We start from the raw sequence: 20,160 nt of genomic DNA, 5'->3' as shown, positions 1-20,160 counted from the left end.
AAAGGGAATCAGAAGCTCTGTTACACACAGGATCAAAATTCTGTTCTACAAAAGCTGTCAACACGTACGGCTTGTACCTAAACACCATCTGTTGAGATGCAAGGTAATCCGACTCCCTCTTGGTGGCTCCTGATATCCTCTCTGGGTCCCAGACCCAGGGCTTTGCTTCTTATGATGGTTATTCCTGCAGGTTATCGCTCCAGAAATGTCTTTGTCTCTCCTTTCTCATGCTTCCAGTCACTTACTCACAGGACAGCAATAATCAATCACTGTCCTTTAGGTCACGAATGCTCAGGAAGTTGTGACTCACTCGGGAGTCATATTTCTCTCAGGAGCGTGCCACACAGAGGTCTGTGTTCAATCACTTGTCTGTTCATGGCACAGTAAAAGCCACTGTCCAATCAGCTCCTGTGCTCACGCCCTGGCTGCACATCCTATTCTTCGCTGCAGACCCCCACCCCCCACCATTACCCTTGCTGCTCCCACAAGTCTTAGCCTGATACAGAGTTAGCTCTTTTAACCATCAGGCTTTGCTGGTGTCTTTACGAATACCCATTCTGTTTCCACATTATTTAACAATTTGTCTTTTCAAAAATTTGATTTCGCAGTTATTATTTCCTAAATATGAGTTGGAGTATAAATATCAATTGCTGTTTAATTATGGCTTTAGCTTATCTAATATTTTGTTTAATGTTAAGTTTATTGCTTTTTTCAATCACCAATTGATGTCAAACATTAACTGTACCTTTGCCAACACTTGCTCTGAACAATAAGGCAGACGTTTCAAGTAGACACAGTTTAAGGCACATATTCATCATTTGTCCAATTTCAGCCATCATAACTTAATAGCAATTGGGAACAATTTGGAAAAATTGTGACATGAACGAACATGGAAATAGTATCCAAAAATTGGATATGTTTGAGCAAAACCTCCCTGCTGCCTCATGGCGCTGAGGTCCCAGGTTCAATCCCAGCTCTAGGTCATTCTCCGTGTTGAGTTTGCACATTCTCCCCGTGTTTTCGTGGGTTTTTCCCCCACAACCCAAAGATGTGGAGGCTAGGTGGATTGGCTATGCTAAATTGCCCCTTAGTTGGAAAAAATGAATTGGTACTCTAAATTTAAATGTTTGATCAAAAGCTCCATCATTCAAAATGCATCTCTTGAATTGCAAGTCCTTGGGTTCAAGCCCCACTCCAAAGCCTTGATCATATGATCTAAGCTGGCAATTCGGAGCACGTCAGAAGGAGTGTTACATTGTCTTTTGGATTAGACACTGAACTGAGGCCCCGTGTGCCTGTTTAGATGGACGTAAATATCCTGAACTACCTGAAGCCATAATAGACTGGAACAGGTCTCCTGACAACATTTATCCCTTAATCAATACTGGCATCAGATTATTCAGTCATTTATCTTATTACTGTTTGTGGAAACTGCTTAGCACAACTTGGCTGCCACTGCAGCCCACTTAACAATAGCGACAACACTTCAAAAATATTTCATTGTCTATGAAGTGCCCTAAAGCTCTTCACAGTGTGAAAATGGTGTATAAATGCAAGTTCTTTTGTTATTTGAGAAAATGTAATACCAAAGTGAAGTTTAATAGCAGTACAAAATACCTTTCAATCCTCTCGCTTCTTTTCCCTGATTAGGTACATAAAGGGATGGTTCAGTAACTACCACAGGAAAAGGAAGTTTGTTCACCCGATTATGATCCGGCATTTTGAAGGAGAGATCAGAAGGTATGATTGCATTGCGTTCGCAATATATTTGTATCTTACATATGCACCAAAACACTTTAAGGTTGATTATTGAGACAGGGGTTTGGATCTAAAATCAATAGACTATTTGATATAAGTAATAATGGCAAATGATCCTCTTTCAGCATCCATGCAAATTGGGAGACTGCCATATATGAGCTGAGTACAGCACTGGAAAAAATCTATTATCCCGATACAGTGGAAGAGTGGAGAGAAGAAAACATTAACCCAACCTTGACAAGGTTGCAAAGGTTTGTGCAAGACATGGATGAAGCTTTGGCGTCAGGGAACTTAATATAAAAATGTAATTAAATCAAGTGCCTTTTAAGAAAATAATGTTGAAGTGTTTAATTTGAAAGTATGACCTTCCTTCCTGATTTATAATTAGCTTCATTCAAGGTAAATCCAGCCACATGGTAATTAACAAGAGTGTGAGATTTAGCATGAAACGAGAAGAGGGCATTTAGTTCATCAAGCCCAATCCATCCGAACATACTGGCCGAAATCTTCTGTCCTCGATCGCGGCTAGGATTTTAGACTGGAATGCCAAATTTTCCTTTCTCGCTCACAGTGGGTCCTGCCACAGAGGAGACCAGAGACTCCCGCCCACTGTGTTCAGTCTCCTATTTGGTGGGATGTGGGGCTTCAGATGGCCACTTCCACACAACAATTCAATTCTGATGCAGCCACATCTGGTCCCAGCAGCACAGACTATTGTGAGCAATGAGCAGCTTGGTTCTCTTGAAGAACAGGAAAAATAGGCGCAAGAGACCACCACTTGGCCCTCGGCGCATGCTCCACTATTCCTTTACAATATAATTGGTCCCAGTCCGTACCTATCCCTATAACTTCCAAAGCCAAGCCACTTTATAAAACAATGCAAATCAGTGGATAAAGTTGCTCCCTTTGGCTTATTTAGACATTTATTATTTTATTTCACGTGTAATTAACATGAAAGTCAGCAACAGGAAGTAGCTTGCATTCTAATATGGACCATTCGGCTCAATACTGTTCAACTGAAATGTTGATGCAAATGCTGTACTGACTTAATTATTAAAAGTATTGTTATGGTTTTTTTCCCATTACCCTACACATTGTTTTATTAAACATTCAGTTTAGATTTGACCTTAATAGTCAAAACAAATGTTAAGATTTCAGGTTGAAAAGAAAATGTGAGCGAATAAATTGGTTGAATACAAGTTACTGGACTAAATTGCTTTGTTACATTTCCATCACATGCCTCAACAATGAAGTTCTACTTCATTGCCACAAATTATTCCTGCAATCTGAAGTGTTTACCACAGTACAAATAATATTGTACAAATACGTGATAGGTGAAAAGTTTATACTTTGAAAATGACGAGATAAAATATCAATGTAGGATTTTTAATTTTAAAAATAGCAGTATTAGAGTGGATCATTTGCCCAGAAGGCTGGAATGAAGCAAAATGGAGGTAGCCAGGAACACGAAGGGCGCGGTTTACCAGCCTCATCGCACCCGACTTGGTGATGCTGTCATGTGAGAGTACCCTTTAAGAAATGGGTGTATAAGAAATGTACCTTTATGAAATGGAGCTGCTCTTGTTACTGGAGTGATGTCAGAGTGTGGGTTGAGCTGAGTTCTACTTCTGCTTTTTTAGTTGGTTTGAGAAAAGCTTGGGTGTGTCTGTGAGTTGCACTGCTGTTGATCTCTGCCATCCAAAAACTATCTGGATCATTTGGTAAATTCAGAAGAAGTATAAATGTTTTCAGTCTTGAATGTAAACCCTAATGTGCTCCTGTTTGGAGGTTTGATAAGTCTTTTGGATGTTAAAAGAACAGCATACAGATTACTTAGTGTTGTATTCTTTGGGGGTGGGGGGGGGGTGTATTTGATTTACTGGTTGCTAAGATATTCACTTTGTTTTAGAAAGGTTAACTTGAGTTCATAGAATAAACATTGTTTTGTTTTAAAAACCACTGGTCCATGTCTGCTGTACCATACCTGTAGAGTGAGCCGTGTGCACCCCATACCACAATCTATTAAAAGTTGTGGGTCAGGTGAACTCCATGATACACTTTGGGGTTCTCTAAACCCTGACCCATAACAATGCGACGAGGTTGTTGAATCTCACAGATGTCGCGATCTGTGGATCCCATCCTCACTGGGTGTGATATGTCCGTGCCGGATTCTCCCACCGCTCGGGACCTAACTACCATGCATCGGAGACCTCACCAGGGTGCTGTTTAGCACTGATCCACACAAACGTGGACCATGAGTAACGGCACCCGGGAGGGGGGTCTCCCAGGCCATTAGAGACCCTGGATGGTCGGGCTCTGGACAGGGTGGCATCCGAGCACTCCTGGCATCTGGGCAGCAGTGCCAGGGTGCCTCTGCCAGGGGTTGGGCCCAGTGTGCCTTATTAGAGGGGGGGGAAGAGGAGAAGAGGAGGGGTGGGGGGCTCGAGGAGCTCTGAAGAGGCAATTTGGGTGCAGGGGGGGGGGTCGAAAGATCAGGGTGGCCTTTTAAGCTCCCGCAGTGCAGGAAATGCTGCAAGTGTGGCCTCGACAGCACTGCAGGTGCTGAGAAACACCCCGCCAAACATGGGACTCTTTGTCCCGTTGAATAACGCTCTAAATATAAACTTACCAACATTCATGTATCACCATTTATAATCAAGTCAAAAACCTAATTTATTAGCCTAATTTATACTTCTAGTATTGTCCCATCTTTCAATCAAGTCATTTCTGTATATTGAGGATTCTGTACAATTTTGTTGTTGCCATGTAGATAATCTGACAAGACCCTTTTTCATTGTGAAAATGGCTGCTAGGAGGCACCTAAGAAATGTTTCTTCCTGGGATATAGCACCAGGGCTCCTTGGTGTCCCTCAAACATACAGGGCAGTTTTGGAGCACGGCATGCGAGGCACCTCAAGTGCCTAGTCTCCATCCTGTATTTTACAACAGCACATTTTTTATTGGTTAGCAGTAGCTGGGTGATGCTTCTGAGGCTGCAGGTGCCGTGGTATTGGGAGGACCTTCTTCAACCACTGCAGTCCTTATGATTGTTGGTGTTAGGTAGGTAATTCTAGGATGTCAAGTTTTCTAATTGACTGCATGCATATCTGCTGATGTTTCTAAAACTGGAATCTCACCTAGGCTTGAGAAATGTCCTCATTGAACATAATTTGCTTCAAGTTTCAATTGTAAGTGGCTTTTTATTTGAATTTGAACTGTATGCAGAAGAACAAGCCGGACTGTAAAGGTGATGAATAGTGGTTGATGGATTCAAAGTAAAAGGTATGATAGATTACCGTCCAGCCACTATTCTGCACATTAATCTACATTTGCATAACCTAATCATGTTGGACTGGACTTTAAATATTTTAAAGAAATCAATCATTCATGACATTGCAAACAGGGAGACAAGACCAAGTAAGTATTTAGTCAAGGGGTTAACTAACCCCAACAAAGTGAAGCAGAGAGAGGACAGGATGGGGATGGACTGGGAATTGTGTGTGGAGAGGGATGAGATAAACCGTGAGTTGGGATGGGGACACAATGTTGGTAAGCAGCTTCCATAAAATGGAAAGTAGCGACACTCGCTGATTTCAGTATGTATCCTGCAAACCCAAGCCAGATCCAACAAGCAGTTGAGCAATCATTTTTTTTTAAATGCAAGGATAACTCCTAGATAATTAATGCCTTTAAATTAAAATAACTTTTTTGCTTTGGTTCTAAAATATTAATTCTTGTAAAAGTAGCTTTAGCATTATTTTAAAAATAGCAGCTATACAAATGACTTTATCCAAATTATGGTAGAAGCATTTCATAGATCATAGATCATAGAATTTACAGTGCAGAAGGAGGCCATTCGGCCCATCGAGTCTGCACCGGCTCTTGGAAAGAGCACCCTACCCACGGTCAACACCTCCACCCTCTCCCCATTACCCAGTAACCCCACCCAACACTAAGGGCAATTTTGGACACTATGGGCAATTTATCATGGCCAATCCACCTAACCTGCACATCTTTGGACTGCGGGAGGAAACCGGAGCACCCGGAGGAAACCCACGCACACACGGGGAGGATGTGCAGACTCCGCACAGACAGTGACCCAAGCCGGGAATCGAACCTGGGACCCTGGAGCTGTGAAGCAATTGTGCTAACCACTGTGCCACCGTGCTGCCCATTTGAATACTTTAAACTGCAATTTCTGTGGTGGCATTGACATTTTGGCAAAGAGTATGAAGTATTTTTTACTATTTTCAATGAAATCGGAGTGTCATGTTTCACATTTGATTGAAACGCTGGGAAATGAGTGGAGCCTCACAGTCAACTCGGATTTTCGGGCAGTTCAATTTCCCAGCTGCCTAGGCTGCTGGATATTCAGCTCTTCTGGCAGTATGTGAACAATTGAGCTCGGGAGTCAATTATTCCATTCCTCAATCCTATAGTGCAGGTTAGGTGGATTGGCTATGCTAAATTGCCCTTAGTGTCCAAAAAGGTTAGGAGGGGTTATTTGGTTACAGGGATAGGTTGGAAGTGAGGGCTTAAGTGGGTCAGTGCAGACTCGATGGGCCGAATGGCCTCCTTCTGCACTGTATGTTCTATATAGACGTGAGGCTTTGATGACCTGAAAACTAGTGACCCCAGACTCTTGGCTGCCAAATTCCTACATTATTATTTCATGCTTCTCTCAGCATGAATATTAGCAGTAGGTGTCAAATGTGAAGCTGTATCTACCTATTTAAGATCAAAAATTATTTTCACATCTCTGCCAAAGGGATAGATTAAGCCATTACAACATTCATCAAGCCAGACATTTATTCTCCCCTCTGCAGGGAGCGGTTCTGATTTACAGTACAAGTTTTTTTTTTTCCCCCACAGGATATGAGTGTTGCTGGCAAGGTCAGCATGTTACCCATCTCTGATTGCTCTTAAATGTGGTGGTGTGCCACCTTCATCATCTGCTGCAGCCTATGTGGTGTAGGTACACCCAAAGTGCTGTTGGGAAGGGAATTCCAGATTTTTGACCGAGTGACTGGTGAAGGAATGGTGATGAAGTTCCAATTCAGGATGGTATGTGGCTTGGAGGGGAACTTGCAGGTGGTGGTGTTCCCACACATCCGCTGCCCTCATCCTTCAAGACATTGCGGAAACGGACAGTGCTGTCAAAGGCAGCTTGGCAAGCTGTTGCTCTGCGTCTCTGTTTCAGTGGAGGGAATGAATGTTTAATCTTGCGGAGGGGGTGCCGATCAAGCCGACCGCTTTATCCTAGATGGTACCAAGCTGCTGGAGGTGTAGTTGGAGATGTCAACTCATTCAGGCAAACATTCCATTGTACTCCTGTCTGGTGGTAGCTAGTGGACAAGCTTTGGGGAGTCAGGAGGTGGGCTACTCCTCAAGTGTCCCAGCGTCCACAGTACGCCAATCCCTAGCACTTCAAACCAACGGTCCACATCACCTCTCATCTCCCTTATGAAATGTCTTCCTTCCAAGATGTTCAGTATTGAACCACCTTCAAATAGTCTTCTAGCTCTGCTAGAAAATAAACCCATAAGACAATGGGTGCACAAAATGTATTTATCCAACCACCCTTTTTTTGAAATACTTCAAAAGGTTTTAGCATTTAATCACTAACTATCCTTCTTCCTCCATGTTCTAGTTTTTGGTTAAATACACAGATCATATCTACCATTGCATTGTATTTTTTCACCTGCAAGGAAAGCAATTGTATTTTTGTAAAAATTCCTTTTACGAAAAACCCCAAAGAGAAAACAAAGTGAATTGAAATGGACTATAAACAGAAAGTATGCAGTTGTAAGGACAAAGTCAGAACAGAAACAAGGTTCTCAGTCCAGTATTTCCTAAGTAGCTAGCTATTATTTCTTACAGGTTATAATTTTGACCAGATGTACAATAAAAGTTTTGTTCTTTCAAGGCAAGTAGTTCACGTTAGCAACACTGGAATGTTAAAGTTATAATTTTGTTAGTTCACCAGCAGAGATGTTCAACATGCAGTGCGTTATTAAGAGTTCAACATAGATTGATTCCTGTGCAGTTTTCACAACTAGTTTTCCAGAACAGTTCAGGCTTCAAAAGCCCTGAATTTATTTTGGTTGTGTCCTTAAATATTCATGAAATGCTTCCTCTGTTCATCAGTTTTTTTCATCGTCACTGCTGGTGCCATCACTGCCGTTTGCAGCCAATCCCAGCTTATCATCAAAAGACGGTTCGTCAAGGTTTAGAAAGTTAGTTATAAGTTTTGCTACAGCATCAACGTCACTGCGAAAGGGAAGAAAACACAAGACAAAGTTAGAAATGCAGAGCTGGGCCCAAATCTTGCACACACAAAAACAGAAAATACTGGACAATCTCAGCAGCTCTGACAGCATCTGTGAAGAGAGTCTGGATGACATTTTGTCAAAGCAGCATTTTAAAGGTACAACTGCTATATCCTGATAAGTGTTCAAAGGTCCCCAAGCTTCTCAGGGTGTTAGCGAATTATAGAATCCCTACAGTGCGAGAGGCCATTCGGCCCATCAAGCCTACACCAACCCTTCAAAAGAGCACCCCACCTAGACCCACTCCCTATCCCCGAAACCCCACCTAATCTACACCTTTGACCCTATGGGGCAGTTTAGCATGACCAATCCACCTAACCTGCACATCTTTGGACAGTGGGAGGAAACCCGCGCAGACACAGGGAAAACGTGCAAACTCCAGTCACCCAAGGTAGTGATCGAACCCGTATCCCTAGTGCTGTGAGGCATCCCTGCTAACTCTGTGCCTTCTTAATGAGTAAGTGGATGAGGCAGGTGTATAGGTATGTCATGGGGGAGTCAGTAGGAGTGATGTGGAGGGGGTGTAGTTTTATATTTACCCAGGAACGAGACTAGGATTTTTCTGTCCAACATTTCCTAGGTACCTATTCAGGTAAGTTAGTCGGGACTGTCCAAAACTTCCCATGCAATTCCCCCACCAAATCAGTGCATCTGAACTTCCAGGGATCATGGGTCATGTCTCCGACGATCCGGAGGCTGGAAGATCTGGGCCCTGGTGTCAAAAGTACACTGAGCAGCAATATATGTCAACCGAGCCTTTTCCCCCATGCTCCCAGAAAGTCACATCATTGTGGTGTTGGGTGCTCTGGTGCACAGATGAGCCAACACAGTTGTATGTGGTACAACTCTATTTTATTTTAACTCTTATAATACAGTTTGTTCTGGATACTCTGCACGTGCTGTCTCCCTGAGTGTGTTTGGTAGCAGATCTGTCCTGGTCCTCCTCTGCAGCTAATACTGACCACCGGGGGTCGTGTCTGTGCTTTTATATCTTTCTGTCATTGGTTGTGGTGTTGTGTGTTCTGATTTGTCTGTTGGTGTGTCTATCATGATGTGTGTGTTTGAATATCATGACATCCCCCTTTTTTACAAAGATATGTGCCTACGTGGTTATAAATATGATCGTGTCGTGAGTGCATCTAAGAGTGTGTGTGTGTGTTGTGTACAGCGTGTGTATATGACGTAACTATTTACATGGGGCGATGTCGGGTGCGTCACACTAACAAGGTTGTACCATAACAAAACATGGATGCGAGAGAGAAAAAAAAAACTTGAACAGTGGTCCGGTCAGACGATATCTGGAACAATAAACAACAACAGGTTATAATACAGAAGTGTTTGACTTTTTGAACGTATGAACAGCGTTATAAGTCCAGTCTAATGGGTGACCGCCTCAAGAATGGGCTGGTCCTCAAGCCGGTTCAGCTGTGGAGATTTGGGGTCACACTGGTTCACCTTGGACTGTTGGAGGTGATGCTGTTGCCGAAGTCTCTACTTTACCATTTGTTGTACTTCGTGCAGTGCTTGGTTTTTTCATTCGTGCAAATATAACATTCAACATCTTTGTTAGTGTTGCCTTGGCTGTGGTTTGGTTCTGGTGGCGATGGAAGGGGCATGATCCGTGGCATCTCCACGAAGTCATCCTTGGGAACCAGTGGAGGATCCGGCGTGTGCGTACGGTTCAGTTGCGAGCGTGGAAGGCGGCGCAAAGCTCGCTGATTGCGCCTACGCACCAATCCATCCGCCCTGCATGCCAGGAACAAGGTGGAGTCTTTTTTCTTTTTATGTTTGTGGTGGACGGCATCTTGTAGCCGATGGGTCGTTGCCATCGAAGTAGCACCATCACTAATATCATGCAAGGCGATGACTGTGCCAGATGTGGAAGTTGGCCGAGACCGTGCACGCTGGTTCCGGCCACCTGCTGTGCCGGAAGGGCGACTCCGCAGAGAAACGTCGAAGCATGTCGCCTTGGAGAGAGAATTGTTGCTCGCATCAACGTCTGGCGATGGCGCGAATTGGTGTGTCCATCTTGGACCGCCGGTGCTGGTTGCCACTGCCGACCCAGTGGGACTGCCATGCGATCCATTCCCTGTCGCCGTGGCATCCGCCGTCACCCTGAGCGTGCCATCACCGAGGCCGCGACACCGCCCGTCCGGAGCAAGGTCTGGCGTGCGCGAATCAGAGTCGGCGCTTGGCTGCTCCCCATCTGGAGTCCGGTCTGCCTTCCGTCGATGCCCCCCGTCCGGAGTCCCAACAGGTTCACCGGAGGCAGCCGAGATTCCCTGAAGCTGCACTTCTGGAGTTGGAACATGCAGGAATGCACCAACCAGTGGAGAGGCTCGAGCCATCGAGGGTGGAAGCGGTGCGCCGCCACCGCAGTCGTCAGTGGTCCCACCGTGATCGTCGAGTGCCTCGGTACGCACTAGGCGAGGTCTGTCACCTTGCACCTTTTGCATGGGAAGTGGGATGCTGTCGTCACTCGTCTCACATCCCGTGGATAGATCCTCATTAGCAGCTTGCTGTTCACTAGGGTTGGGTAAATTGTCAGAGTTTTCATCTGGTGGTGCACACCATGTCGGTGGACTGTCATTGTCTTGCCGTTGTCCTTCATTTGGGCTTTTCTTCTTTGGAATTTTAAATCTTCCCCCAGACATTGCAGAACCTTGTTTATTATCCCCAAATTCTCCCATATGTATGGTCTCGAATATAGGATCCAATGTTTCTATCGACATTGTACTATTTTCCAAAGAACATTCCGTTTCACTTTTCTTCTCAGGTACCTCATATGTATCTTTGTCTAATGTACATGCCTTCATGGTCTCTGGGTCTGATTTTGCTGGGACTGGCATGGTCACAGTCTCTCTTTTACTGTTCTCAATTGCCCACATTATACTCCCCATACATAACTGCTTAATCACTGGGGTTAGTGTGGTACAATGGATAATCGGGTCGACCTTCTCTGCATCTTCACCATTAGTGGAAAGCACACTTGGTTCACTTGAAACTGCTGTGGGTTTTAAATTCGTTATCTGGCTACTCGATGTCGGTGTCCTCAGGATTCTTGCTCCAATGTTCTGCTCATTTATCAGTGGAGTGTGTATAGGTTCAATGCAATTAATGTTCCCCTCAAGGTTTGAAGAGTCATTACTGACTAACTGCTGGTCTTCGAAGTTGGGACTTTGCGGCGTTGTGTTGAAGGGAGACATTTGTCCCTGCTGTAGATATGATTCAGGTTGTGTTATTTCCATTAACTGAGGATCAATGTCTTGTCCATTTTTTCGATCCGTACTAAAACACTGGCAATTCTCAGTCTGCTCCTTGCAAGTTAAACATTCAATTAATTTCTTTAGCAAATCCTCAGCATCCTTCTGTGGCCATGCAGCATTATTCATCTCTGTTCGGCTATAATGATCCTGAAGGTCAGCGCATAAACCTTTTTTCTTCGGGCTTGGACGAGGCGATTCCTTTGGCTTGTCTTCAGTTGGGCTTGAACGGTCTTCAGCGCTGTGCCCTTCATTGTAGCATGAGAGACCGTCATGGTCATGCTGCTGTGTAGTGGAGCATGGTAGGCTGTTATAGCCTTCTTGCTGTTCACGTGAGCATGGCAGACTTGCATCGTCTGCCGCTGGTTGGTCAGGAGAGGTTGCTAGACCCTCATGGTCGTGTTCCTGCAAGGACTGCACTCTGGAGTCTTGCGTTGCTTCTATCGTGGAGGCTGTCCACGAGCTCTCTGTGGAGGCTTGTGACACTGGAGTCACTTCTTGTTCGTGCAAGGACTGCGCTCTGGAGTCTTGCGTTTCTGCAATTGTGGAGTCTGTCCACGAGCTCTCTGTGGAGGCTTGTGACACTGGAGTCACTTCTGGTTCATGCGAGGACTGCGCTCTGGAGTCTTGCATGTCTTCTTTCATAGAGTCGGGAACGTTGAGCGGGACGTGGACCACGCTCTGTGTGGCAGCAGGGCGCTCTCCGTGTGCTTGCAGTGCTCCCTGTCTGTTAATGTCAGGCTGCAGCACTGATAAGTTGGGACGTCATATCTGCTGGATTGCAGATCCTCAAATCCGAAAAATGAATCCGCATCTGCGTCGGATTCAATGTGGGGGCCGCCAATGTGCAACACGAAAGGTTCGTCCGAGTCATAGTCGTATAGGACCACGGAGCTATCATTGGGCTCGCGAGATCCGGAAACACTGTAAAGATCGTCATCGAAGTATTCGAGGTCGGAATCATTGGCTTGTGCGTAGGTAACTGCTTGTCGGAGGGTTCTTCGGAGGTCAAATTCATCTCCTGGGTCAATTTGCGGCAATGTGCTGTCATTCCAGGTGAGGGAAGGTTGTTTTACAGCTTTAACAGATTTTTGTTTTTTTGATTTGGGACGTTTCCCTTTTAAATTGGATTTGGGACGTTTCCCCTTTAAATTGGTGCAGTCTGGGGCCTCTGACATCCTGACGCTCGGTATGTAGCACGTAGGAAGCGACTGCGCATGCTCAGATCGCTGTTCCTTTACCGATGGCCGTTTTCTTGACTGCGCATGCGCAGCATCTCGCGCATGCGCAAACGAAACTTCCGGTTCTGCGCACTGCTCGCGCAACTGTGCTAGCGTGATACCTTTAGCAAGATGGCCGCCAACCTCGACCCAGCCCTCTCTCAGGCCCGGGATTTCGGCCTCTGGGAATTCGGGCTCCGGGATCCCAGCCACGAGGTGAGTACTGCAGCTTTTCTTACCTTTACTTGCCGATTGGATTGCGTTTTCTTCACAGTACTTGGAGAATTTGTCCAGGACTGCCTGGTAATCGTACCTTTGCTGCCTCCTGAAAAACCTGAACCTTGTGAATATTTCTCTTGCCCTTGCACCGGCGATGGTGAGGAGAAATTCAATTTTTTCGCTATCATCCAGGTCTTGGAGTTCAGCTGCCACCAGGAACAATTCGAACCATTGCCGGAATCGCCGCCAGTTTTCGCGGAGATCGCCGTGGCACTGGAGCGGCTGTGGAACCGGGAGCTCTATCATTTTGCCTGGGCACTGCTGGTTGTCTCTGTACACTGAGGTATGCCGGCAGGTATCGATCCACTCCTGTACCATGTGGTGTTGGGTGCTCTGGTGCACAGATGAGCCAACACAGTTGTATGTGGTACAACTCTATTTTATTTTAACTCTTATAATACAGTTTGTTCTGGATACTCTGCACGTGCTGTCTCCCTGAGTGTGTTTGGTAGCAGATCTGTCCTGGTCCTCCTCTGCAGCTAATACTGACCACCGGGGGTCGTGTCTGTGCTTTTATATCTTTCTGTCATTGGTTGTGGTGTTGTGTGTTCTGATTTGTCTGTTGGTGTGTCTATCATGATGTGTGTGTTTGAATATCATGACAATCATTAAAGAACATTAAAGAACATAGCATGAAACGTTGCAGGCAAAGTAGTGATGGGCATCCCTCAGATTTGAATCCATATTTATCTGGAGAAGTGGAAAATTCTTTATTATCTCCGGTATGATAATAGTGACTATTCTTCAAAATAATTTATTGTATGGATCGTGCTTTGGAATATTGCTGAATTTTTGTTTAAGAAAAAAAAGAAAAAGGGCTTTCTTTCCATTCCCAAACCAATCGATGTTCATTTTCCCCTTGTAAAATTTGCCTATTGCCAAAGAGGAGTTTGTGGTTTGCTCCCAGGCTCCTCAGGCCTTGTCTTCAGTTAAAGGATGCATAACGGCAGGCTAAAATGTTTCCCTTCTTTCCTATGGTCAGGAGGGTGGTGGGAGATGACCCATGGCTTCAGGCTAACACTTCCACGATAACACAGTGTGGAGAATCATGAACTCAAGAGCATCATCAACGCTAATTTTTGAAAACACTTTTGAAATAACGGCTTTTCGAAAGACATCAGGTGAGATTCTCTGGTCGCCCTCGACGTGTTCCTTGATGGCCCACCATTGGCCGGAGATGGGATCTTCAGGTCCCGCCACCGTCAGTCGGATTTCTCATTGGAATCCAACCCACGGCGGGGCTCCGTGGTCAACGGAACCGGAAGATCTTGCCCATAAGGATGCATTTCTGCACTGGTGACTTGAATTTTATGAAGGGGAACAATATGCCCTTTTCGGCAACCAAACCAATATTGCAAGTAGGGGAAATTTTCCAGTTTTCGGATTTTATAAAATGTGAGATATATTTGCCCCTGTGGACCATGTGTAGCATATGTTCATCAGTTGCAGCACAGGAGATGCTGGGCTTGGAATAAGCAGAAAAAACATTTCCAAATTCAAAAGGACCAATTCATTCTTGTGTATAATATTAATACTGGTACAATTGTTTAAACAGCAAAATATTTGATTTTCTAACTCCATAAAGTAAACATGAATTGGGTTATGTGCTTTTCAAATTGACAACGTACAAAGCCGCAACAAGAAATTTAAGAGTTTTATTACTTACCCTCTATTACTCAGCACTGCGCTTTGGGTCAGCGGGTGTGAAAACCCAGTTGCAAACCGTAGTACGACCATGTAACCTTTGCCCAAATAGCGGACTTTCTCCTCATCAACTGTAACAGCACGAATGTGCTGAAGCTGTGCTACCACTAGAAATGGAACACCTCAGTTACGGAAATGGAGCTAACAAAGAGAATATTACACAAAAAGTAGACAAATCAATATTACATGAATACACTTCACTAAAATAGAGGGGAGGTGGCATATATCTGTAGTTGTAGTCAGTGCAGTGGTAGTGACACAGAAATAGAGCGCAAAACTATCCTGATCAGATCATTGTTCATTTTGTATCACGCAACCTCACAAAATGGGCCAAAAGCCACCACTTTTGGACTCGTGAAGTACCCAGCATATCTCAGTTACCCTGGAAAGACAAATTATCTAAAAATTTGAACAGATTAAGGAAGCCATTTTATGCTGCGACTGGAAGTGGTATTTTCCATTAATGGAATGCTTCCATCAGTCTAAAAGATGTTTTCCCAATTGAGCAACAGCACGTTAACTTTAGTGCCTGTGCGATGCCAGATAGGTAGGCTGAGCAATTGGATGATCAAATGAAACAACAGAGTACAGATCATACTCAACCAGCCCACACTTACAAAACCTAACATGTGATGCTGCAATTGGACAATCTACCTGAATAACAGGGAACTGTTCTGTGTAAACAAAAGGCCTTGCACCTCTTGAATTACCCGAGAGCTTGATGAGCCATTAATTCCCCTTTGAATCAGCACCCTTTTTTTAAACTGCAGTAGGAATTGTGATTGTTCAAAATTTGGCATTCTTGCATTTGTCTTATTGAGTGCAAGACTAAAGGCTTCGGCAACATGTCTCTCTCTTCAGCAATATCTGTGACTGTTTATTCATGTTGTAGTGAATTTCTACCTTAGTGCAATAGTTCATGTTAAGAAGCTAGTCTTGACATTAAAGGTCAAATCTTTGTCTTGATGGTAAACCTAACCTGGAGATAGAAGTTCAAAAACGTTAATTGGTTGATCTCAGATGAACCATGGAGGAGGAATTAACAATTAATTCCCGTTCAGTGCAAAATGAGTAATTGTTCACCCCACTTCAATGTGCTTTGTTTTAAGGTTTCTACCACCATGCTCAGAATTGGTCATCACAGCCCCAGTTAACCTTAATTGTTTTGTTTGTAGTAGGAAATATAAATTTGAACTTCACCTTGTTCTTGATCATTTCTCCACATGGTCAGTATCCTTGTATAAAGATTAAAATTTTTAAGAACCGCAACCCCTTTATTCTTGTCAAAGGTGACTTCCTGAAAAGCAGGAACAAAAACTAGCATTAAATGAATCAAAAAACAAAAGCTTCCAATGACAATCTTATTTCCTACCAATCAGTGTTCAACAGCATGCAAATTTTTAATCCTATTATTTTATGTCATATTTGTGGACGCATTCTGGAATTACTAAACCATTAGAACTTTTCCATTTAAATTTCTGTCCCTAGCCAATATTCAGCTAACATTTAACTATTAACTGTTATATTACACTTTGTGGTAATATGTCATTACTCTTTGCCTCTTAATCCAGAATGGTCTGATGAGTTGATTATAAAGAAACTACCAATCTTTAACTTGAAGCAAAACTGATTTATTGAATAACGATTAAATTAAATAGAGTTTGCACACTCTCCAGAGCTATAGCTATTAGTAAAGTAAAATTGAGTCTATTAAACATTAATCTATAATCTTGAATAAACTAACGATGGCCTTGTGCTGCTTCTCTCTAATCTAAACTAGTCCTCGAGCTGTGATCAATCTCTCTCCTCTGCTAACACACAACTACCCAAGATTCCCTGAGGTCTTATAATTATATTGGGAACTGGTGGTGCCCTCTAGCGTTTGAATTACACCGAGATGTAATAAATTAACCCTTCACTGGTATACCTATATACATATCATTACATTAACTTGCTAAATATTAACTTGGCAGACAGAATCTCAACTGTAGGTTGGGAGGAGTCAAATATTGGCAAACATTATACAAGCAGGTAGATTCGTAAAGACTTAAAAGATTTGAAATCACATTCAGATTTTTGATTTTGAACTAATTCTTATGAACATTTATCTAATTAAATTTGGGTAACAAGAGGTTAAAAATCACAAAGCGTACAAGCTGCTGGAGATACGAATTAGATCTGACAAAGTACATGACCAAGATGATATCTCTCCCACAGCACATCAATTTGACACTTTTTGATTCATTCCCAGTAATGTGGTGATTGCTGCCAAGGCCGGCACTGGTCACCCATCCCCGGATATGGATAGTTTCGAAACTGAGACTTGTTAGGCCACTTCAGAGCTCAGTCAAGAGACAATTCTGTTGATTGGAGATTGAAATTACTTATCGGTCAGAATGGATGAAGACAGGTTTCCTTCCCTGAAGAAACTAAGTGAATTGCGAATATTTTTTAAAATTAAAACAACGATCCAACAGCAAATAAATTGAATCAGGTTTCTCAAGCTGTGTGCAGAATTCAAACTCACATTTTCTGAATTTTATTACTCGTCCAGTAATACATTACCATATACACTGATCAAGGAGACATAATAGTCAAGACCTTCCAATCAGCATTCAGAAACTATCGTCTGGAACAGCTCAATTCATTTGAATCCAGCAGTGTAGTGACTGCCAGTGATGCAGTTATCGGTGAAGCCAACAACTTGGGAGGGCAGGAACATGCATGATCAGCATCTCAAAAGGTAAGACGTGAGTTTGGCACCATCTTAGACTCCATTGGTGCAACATTTTTTGAAATTTCAAAATGAACACTTGGTCACATTATATATAACTATGGAGTCATATCACGGCTGTAATACCCCAATACTGAAGGCAATCTTTAAGTATATAAATACTTTCCTACCTCCCATTCTTCCAGGTTTTGTACAGCCACAAATAAGCATCCCACTATGTAGAATAACTTCCATGCCCAACTGTCTGCAAATAACAGATACAAATAAATATCATTCAATGTCTCATATCTGCCAAATATCAAACTATAAAAGTAAGTAAAGTCTCCATAGTCCCAGATGACCATAGGCTCCTTTCCCCTTTAAGGGGAAGAGCTGGCTGGTGGTGGTTTAACCTGAGAATCACACCTCAGGCAAGGGGCATGGTTGAGAAGGCAGGCCTTGATGGATAACCTCAGATTGAACCCGCGCTGTTGGCCTCATAGAACATAGAAAAATACAGCACAGAACAGGCCCTTCGGCCCACGATGTGCCGAACCTTTGTCCTAGATTAATCATAGATTATCATTGAATTTACAGTGCAGAAGGAGGCCATTCGGCCCATTGAGTCTGCACCGGCTCTTGGAAAGAGCACCCTACCCAAAGTTAACACCTCCACCCAACACTAAGGGCAATTTTGGACACTAAGGGCAATTTATCATGGCCAATCCACCTAACCTGCACATCTTTGGACTGTGGGAGGAAACAGGAGCACCACCGCGGTGGAAACCCACGCAGACACGGGGAAGATGTGCAGACTCCGCACAGACAGTGACCCAAGCCGGAATTGAACCTGGGACCCTGGAGCTGTGAAGCCAATTGTGCTATCCACAATGTTAACGTGCTGCCCTTTTTTTTTCCAAGAACAAATAAATCTACACTACATCATTTTACCGTAATCCATGTACCTATCCAATAGCTGCTTGAAGGTCCCTAATGTTTCCGACTCAACTACTTCCACAGGCAGTGCATTCCATGCCCCCACTTCTCTGGGTAAAGAACCTACCTCTGACATCCCCCCTATATCTTCCACCATTCACCTTAAATTTATGTCCCCTTGTAATGGTTTGTTCCACCCGGGGAAAAAGGCTCTGATTGTCTACTCTATCCCCCTGATCATCTTATAAACCTCTATCAAGTCGCCCCTCATCCTTCTCCGTTCTAATGAGAAAACGCCAAGCACCCTCAACCTTTCCTCGTAAGACCAACTCGCCATTCCAGGCAACATCCTGTTAAATCTCCTTTGCACCTTTTCCAAAGCTTCCACATCCTGCCCAAAATGAGGCGACCAGAACTGTACACAGTACTCCAAATGTGGCCTTACCAAAGTTTTGTACAGCTGCATCATCACCTCACGGCTCTTAAATTCAATCCCTCTGTTAATGAACGCTAACACACCATAGGCCTTCTTCACAGCTCTATCCACTTGAGTGGCAACTTTCAAAGATGTATGAACATAGACCCCAAGATCTCTCTGCTACTCCACATTGCCAAGAACTCTACCGTTAACCCTGTATTCCGCATTCATATTTGTCCTTCCAAAATGGACAACCTCACACTTTTCAGGGTTAAACTCCATCTGCCACTTCTCAGCCTCACTCTGTATCACAAACCAGCTGTCCAGCCAACTGAGCTAAACCAGCCTCCATCACCGTATCAAATGTATCGTCACAACATCCTATCATCTGGTATATTCACACAGTTTGGTATGACAGCTAATATATTTTAGTTTTTAAAACCTCAAAATTAGGCACTCTCTTTGATGTAGGCCAACAAACTTTTCAGAAGTCCTGCAGCCAGGCTTAAATTTATACCATTCGGTTGAGTCCAAGATTAATCCAGAGGAACTGACCGTCTATTTTGGTTTCCTATTTTCTCGCTGTATAAATTGCATAACGTCTGGTTGGCAAATTTATTCGAAAACTCAACCAGGATCAGAAACCGCTGTGCTGCTTGTACACTGACCGCCAATAAATCAATTGTCAAGTGATCCAATAGCATCATTTGCTCTTAGATATTGTGCACATGATAATTAAACCTTTTCAAACGAATGCTGCAGAGCATAGTACAAGTGCAGTACATTGTTATCTCATTTACTGCTGCATCTTTCTTTGTGCCGTTACAGAGCTCAGAAAATTTGTTACATAATATATTGGAGAAAATTGCCATCTTCAGCATATTCCTTTCAATAAAATGAAAATCAGGCGTTACTGCGACTTGCTTGCAATTAATTTTGCTCAATTGTGCCCAGTGAGGATGAAAACTCGTCTCTTGTACTTCTAATTTAGTTTGCAAAGTTAGATGAATTTAGAAATCCGTACACAATCTTATAAATGATTGAAAAGCTTTGTTTCACATCAAGCAAATTTGTACATAGTTAATTTTGACAACAGCAATCTTCATGCTGTGCTGTCAAACGTATATGGTAACGGATTGTAAACTTAATGGACAATCTAGCCTTGACATGCCAAATAATTCAAGCCTGAGGGGGAGAATAAAGTTCAAACAAAAACTATATTTCCCCAGCAGTGGTCAATTGATTTCTCTCGGCCAGCACTTCGGTATGCTGCATGCATTCAGTTTATCACTTTTGCAATTAATTTGAGAACAAGGGTGAATGGGGATCATCTCGACCTGTGCTCTGGGCACACCAGACCACCTGGCATAACAAATATCAGAAAAGCAGGTGAGCCAGAGTGCATGCAAAAGAGTCCTTATTTACTCCATTCAAATTACTGGAAGGAAAATCAAATGTGTTTATGTCCACTGAAGTCAGAAAAACCTTCAATATTACCTTCCTGGTATTACATGTCCCAACATTTTATGTTCCTTCACTG

General features: G+C 43.4%; 2 protein-coding genes across 7 annotated transcripts in view; one reads left to right on the top strand and one right to left on the bottom strand.

Moving 5' to 3' along the window:
* Positions 1 to 2,957, top strand: part of LOC140395478 (hexosaminidase D-like) — a 47,870-nt gene extending 44,913 nt beyond the window's left edge. For all 6 annotated transcript variants that reach the window (XM_072483269.1, XM_072483270.1, XM_072483271.1 and 3 more), the window contains 2 exons: positions 1,651 to 1,740; positions 1,884 to 2,957. In XM_072483269.1, coding sequence (XP_072339370.1) covers positions 1,651 to 1,740; positions 1,884 to 2,058 — 265 coding nt within the window. In that variant the 3' untranslated portion in view covers positions 2,059 to 2,957. The remainder of the gene's footprint in view (positions 1 to 1,650; positions 1,741 to 1,883) is intronic.
* cybc1 (cytochrome b-245 chaperone 1) overlaps positions 2,670 to 20,160 on the bottom strand; it is a 45,573-nt gene continuing 28,082 nt past the window's right edge. The window contains exons 4-7 of the mRNA XM_072483278.1: positions 17,458 to 17,531; positions 15,754 to 15,850; positions 14,516 to 14,660; positions 2,670 to 8,028 (exon numbers count right to left, since the gene is read on the bottom strand). Coding sequence (XP_072339379.1) covers positions 7,902 to 8,028; positions 14,516 to 14,660; positions 15,754 to 15,850; positions 17,458 to 17,531 — 443 coding nt within the window. The 3' untranslated portion in view covers positions 2,670 to 7,901. The remainder of the gene's footprint in view (positions 8,029 to 14,515; positions 14,661 to 15,753; positions 15,851 to 17,457; positions 17,532 to 20,160) is intronic.

Source organism: Scyliorhinus torazame, chromosome 18, assembly GCF_047496885.1.
Source record: "Scyliorhinus torazame isolate Kashiwa2021f chromosome 18, sScyTor2.1, whole genome shotgun sequence".
In the NCBI taxonomy this organism is placed as follows: Eukaryota; Metazoa; Chordata; class Chondrichthyes; order Carcharhiniformes; family Scyliorhinidae; genus Scyliorhinus; species Scyliorhinus torazame.
This window is presented reverse-complemented; position numbering and strand designations above follow the sequence as displayed.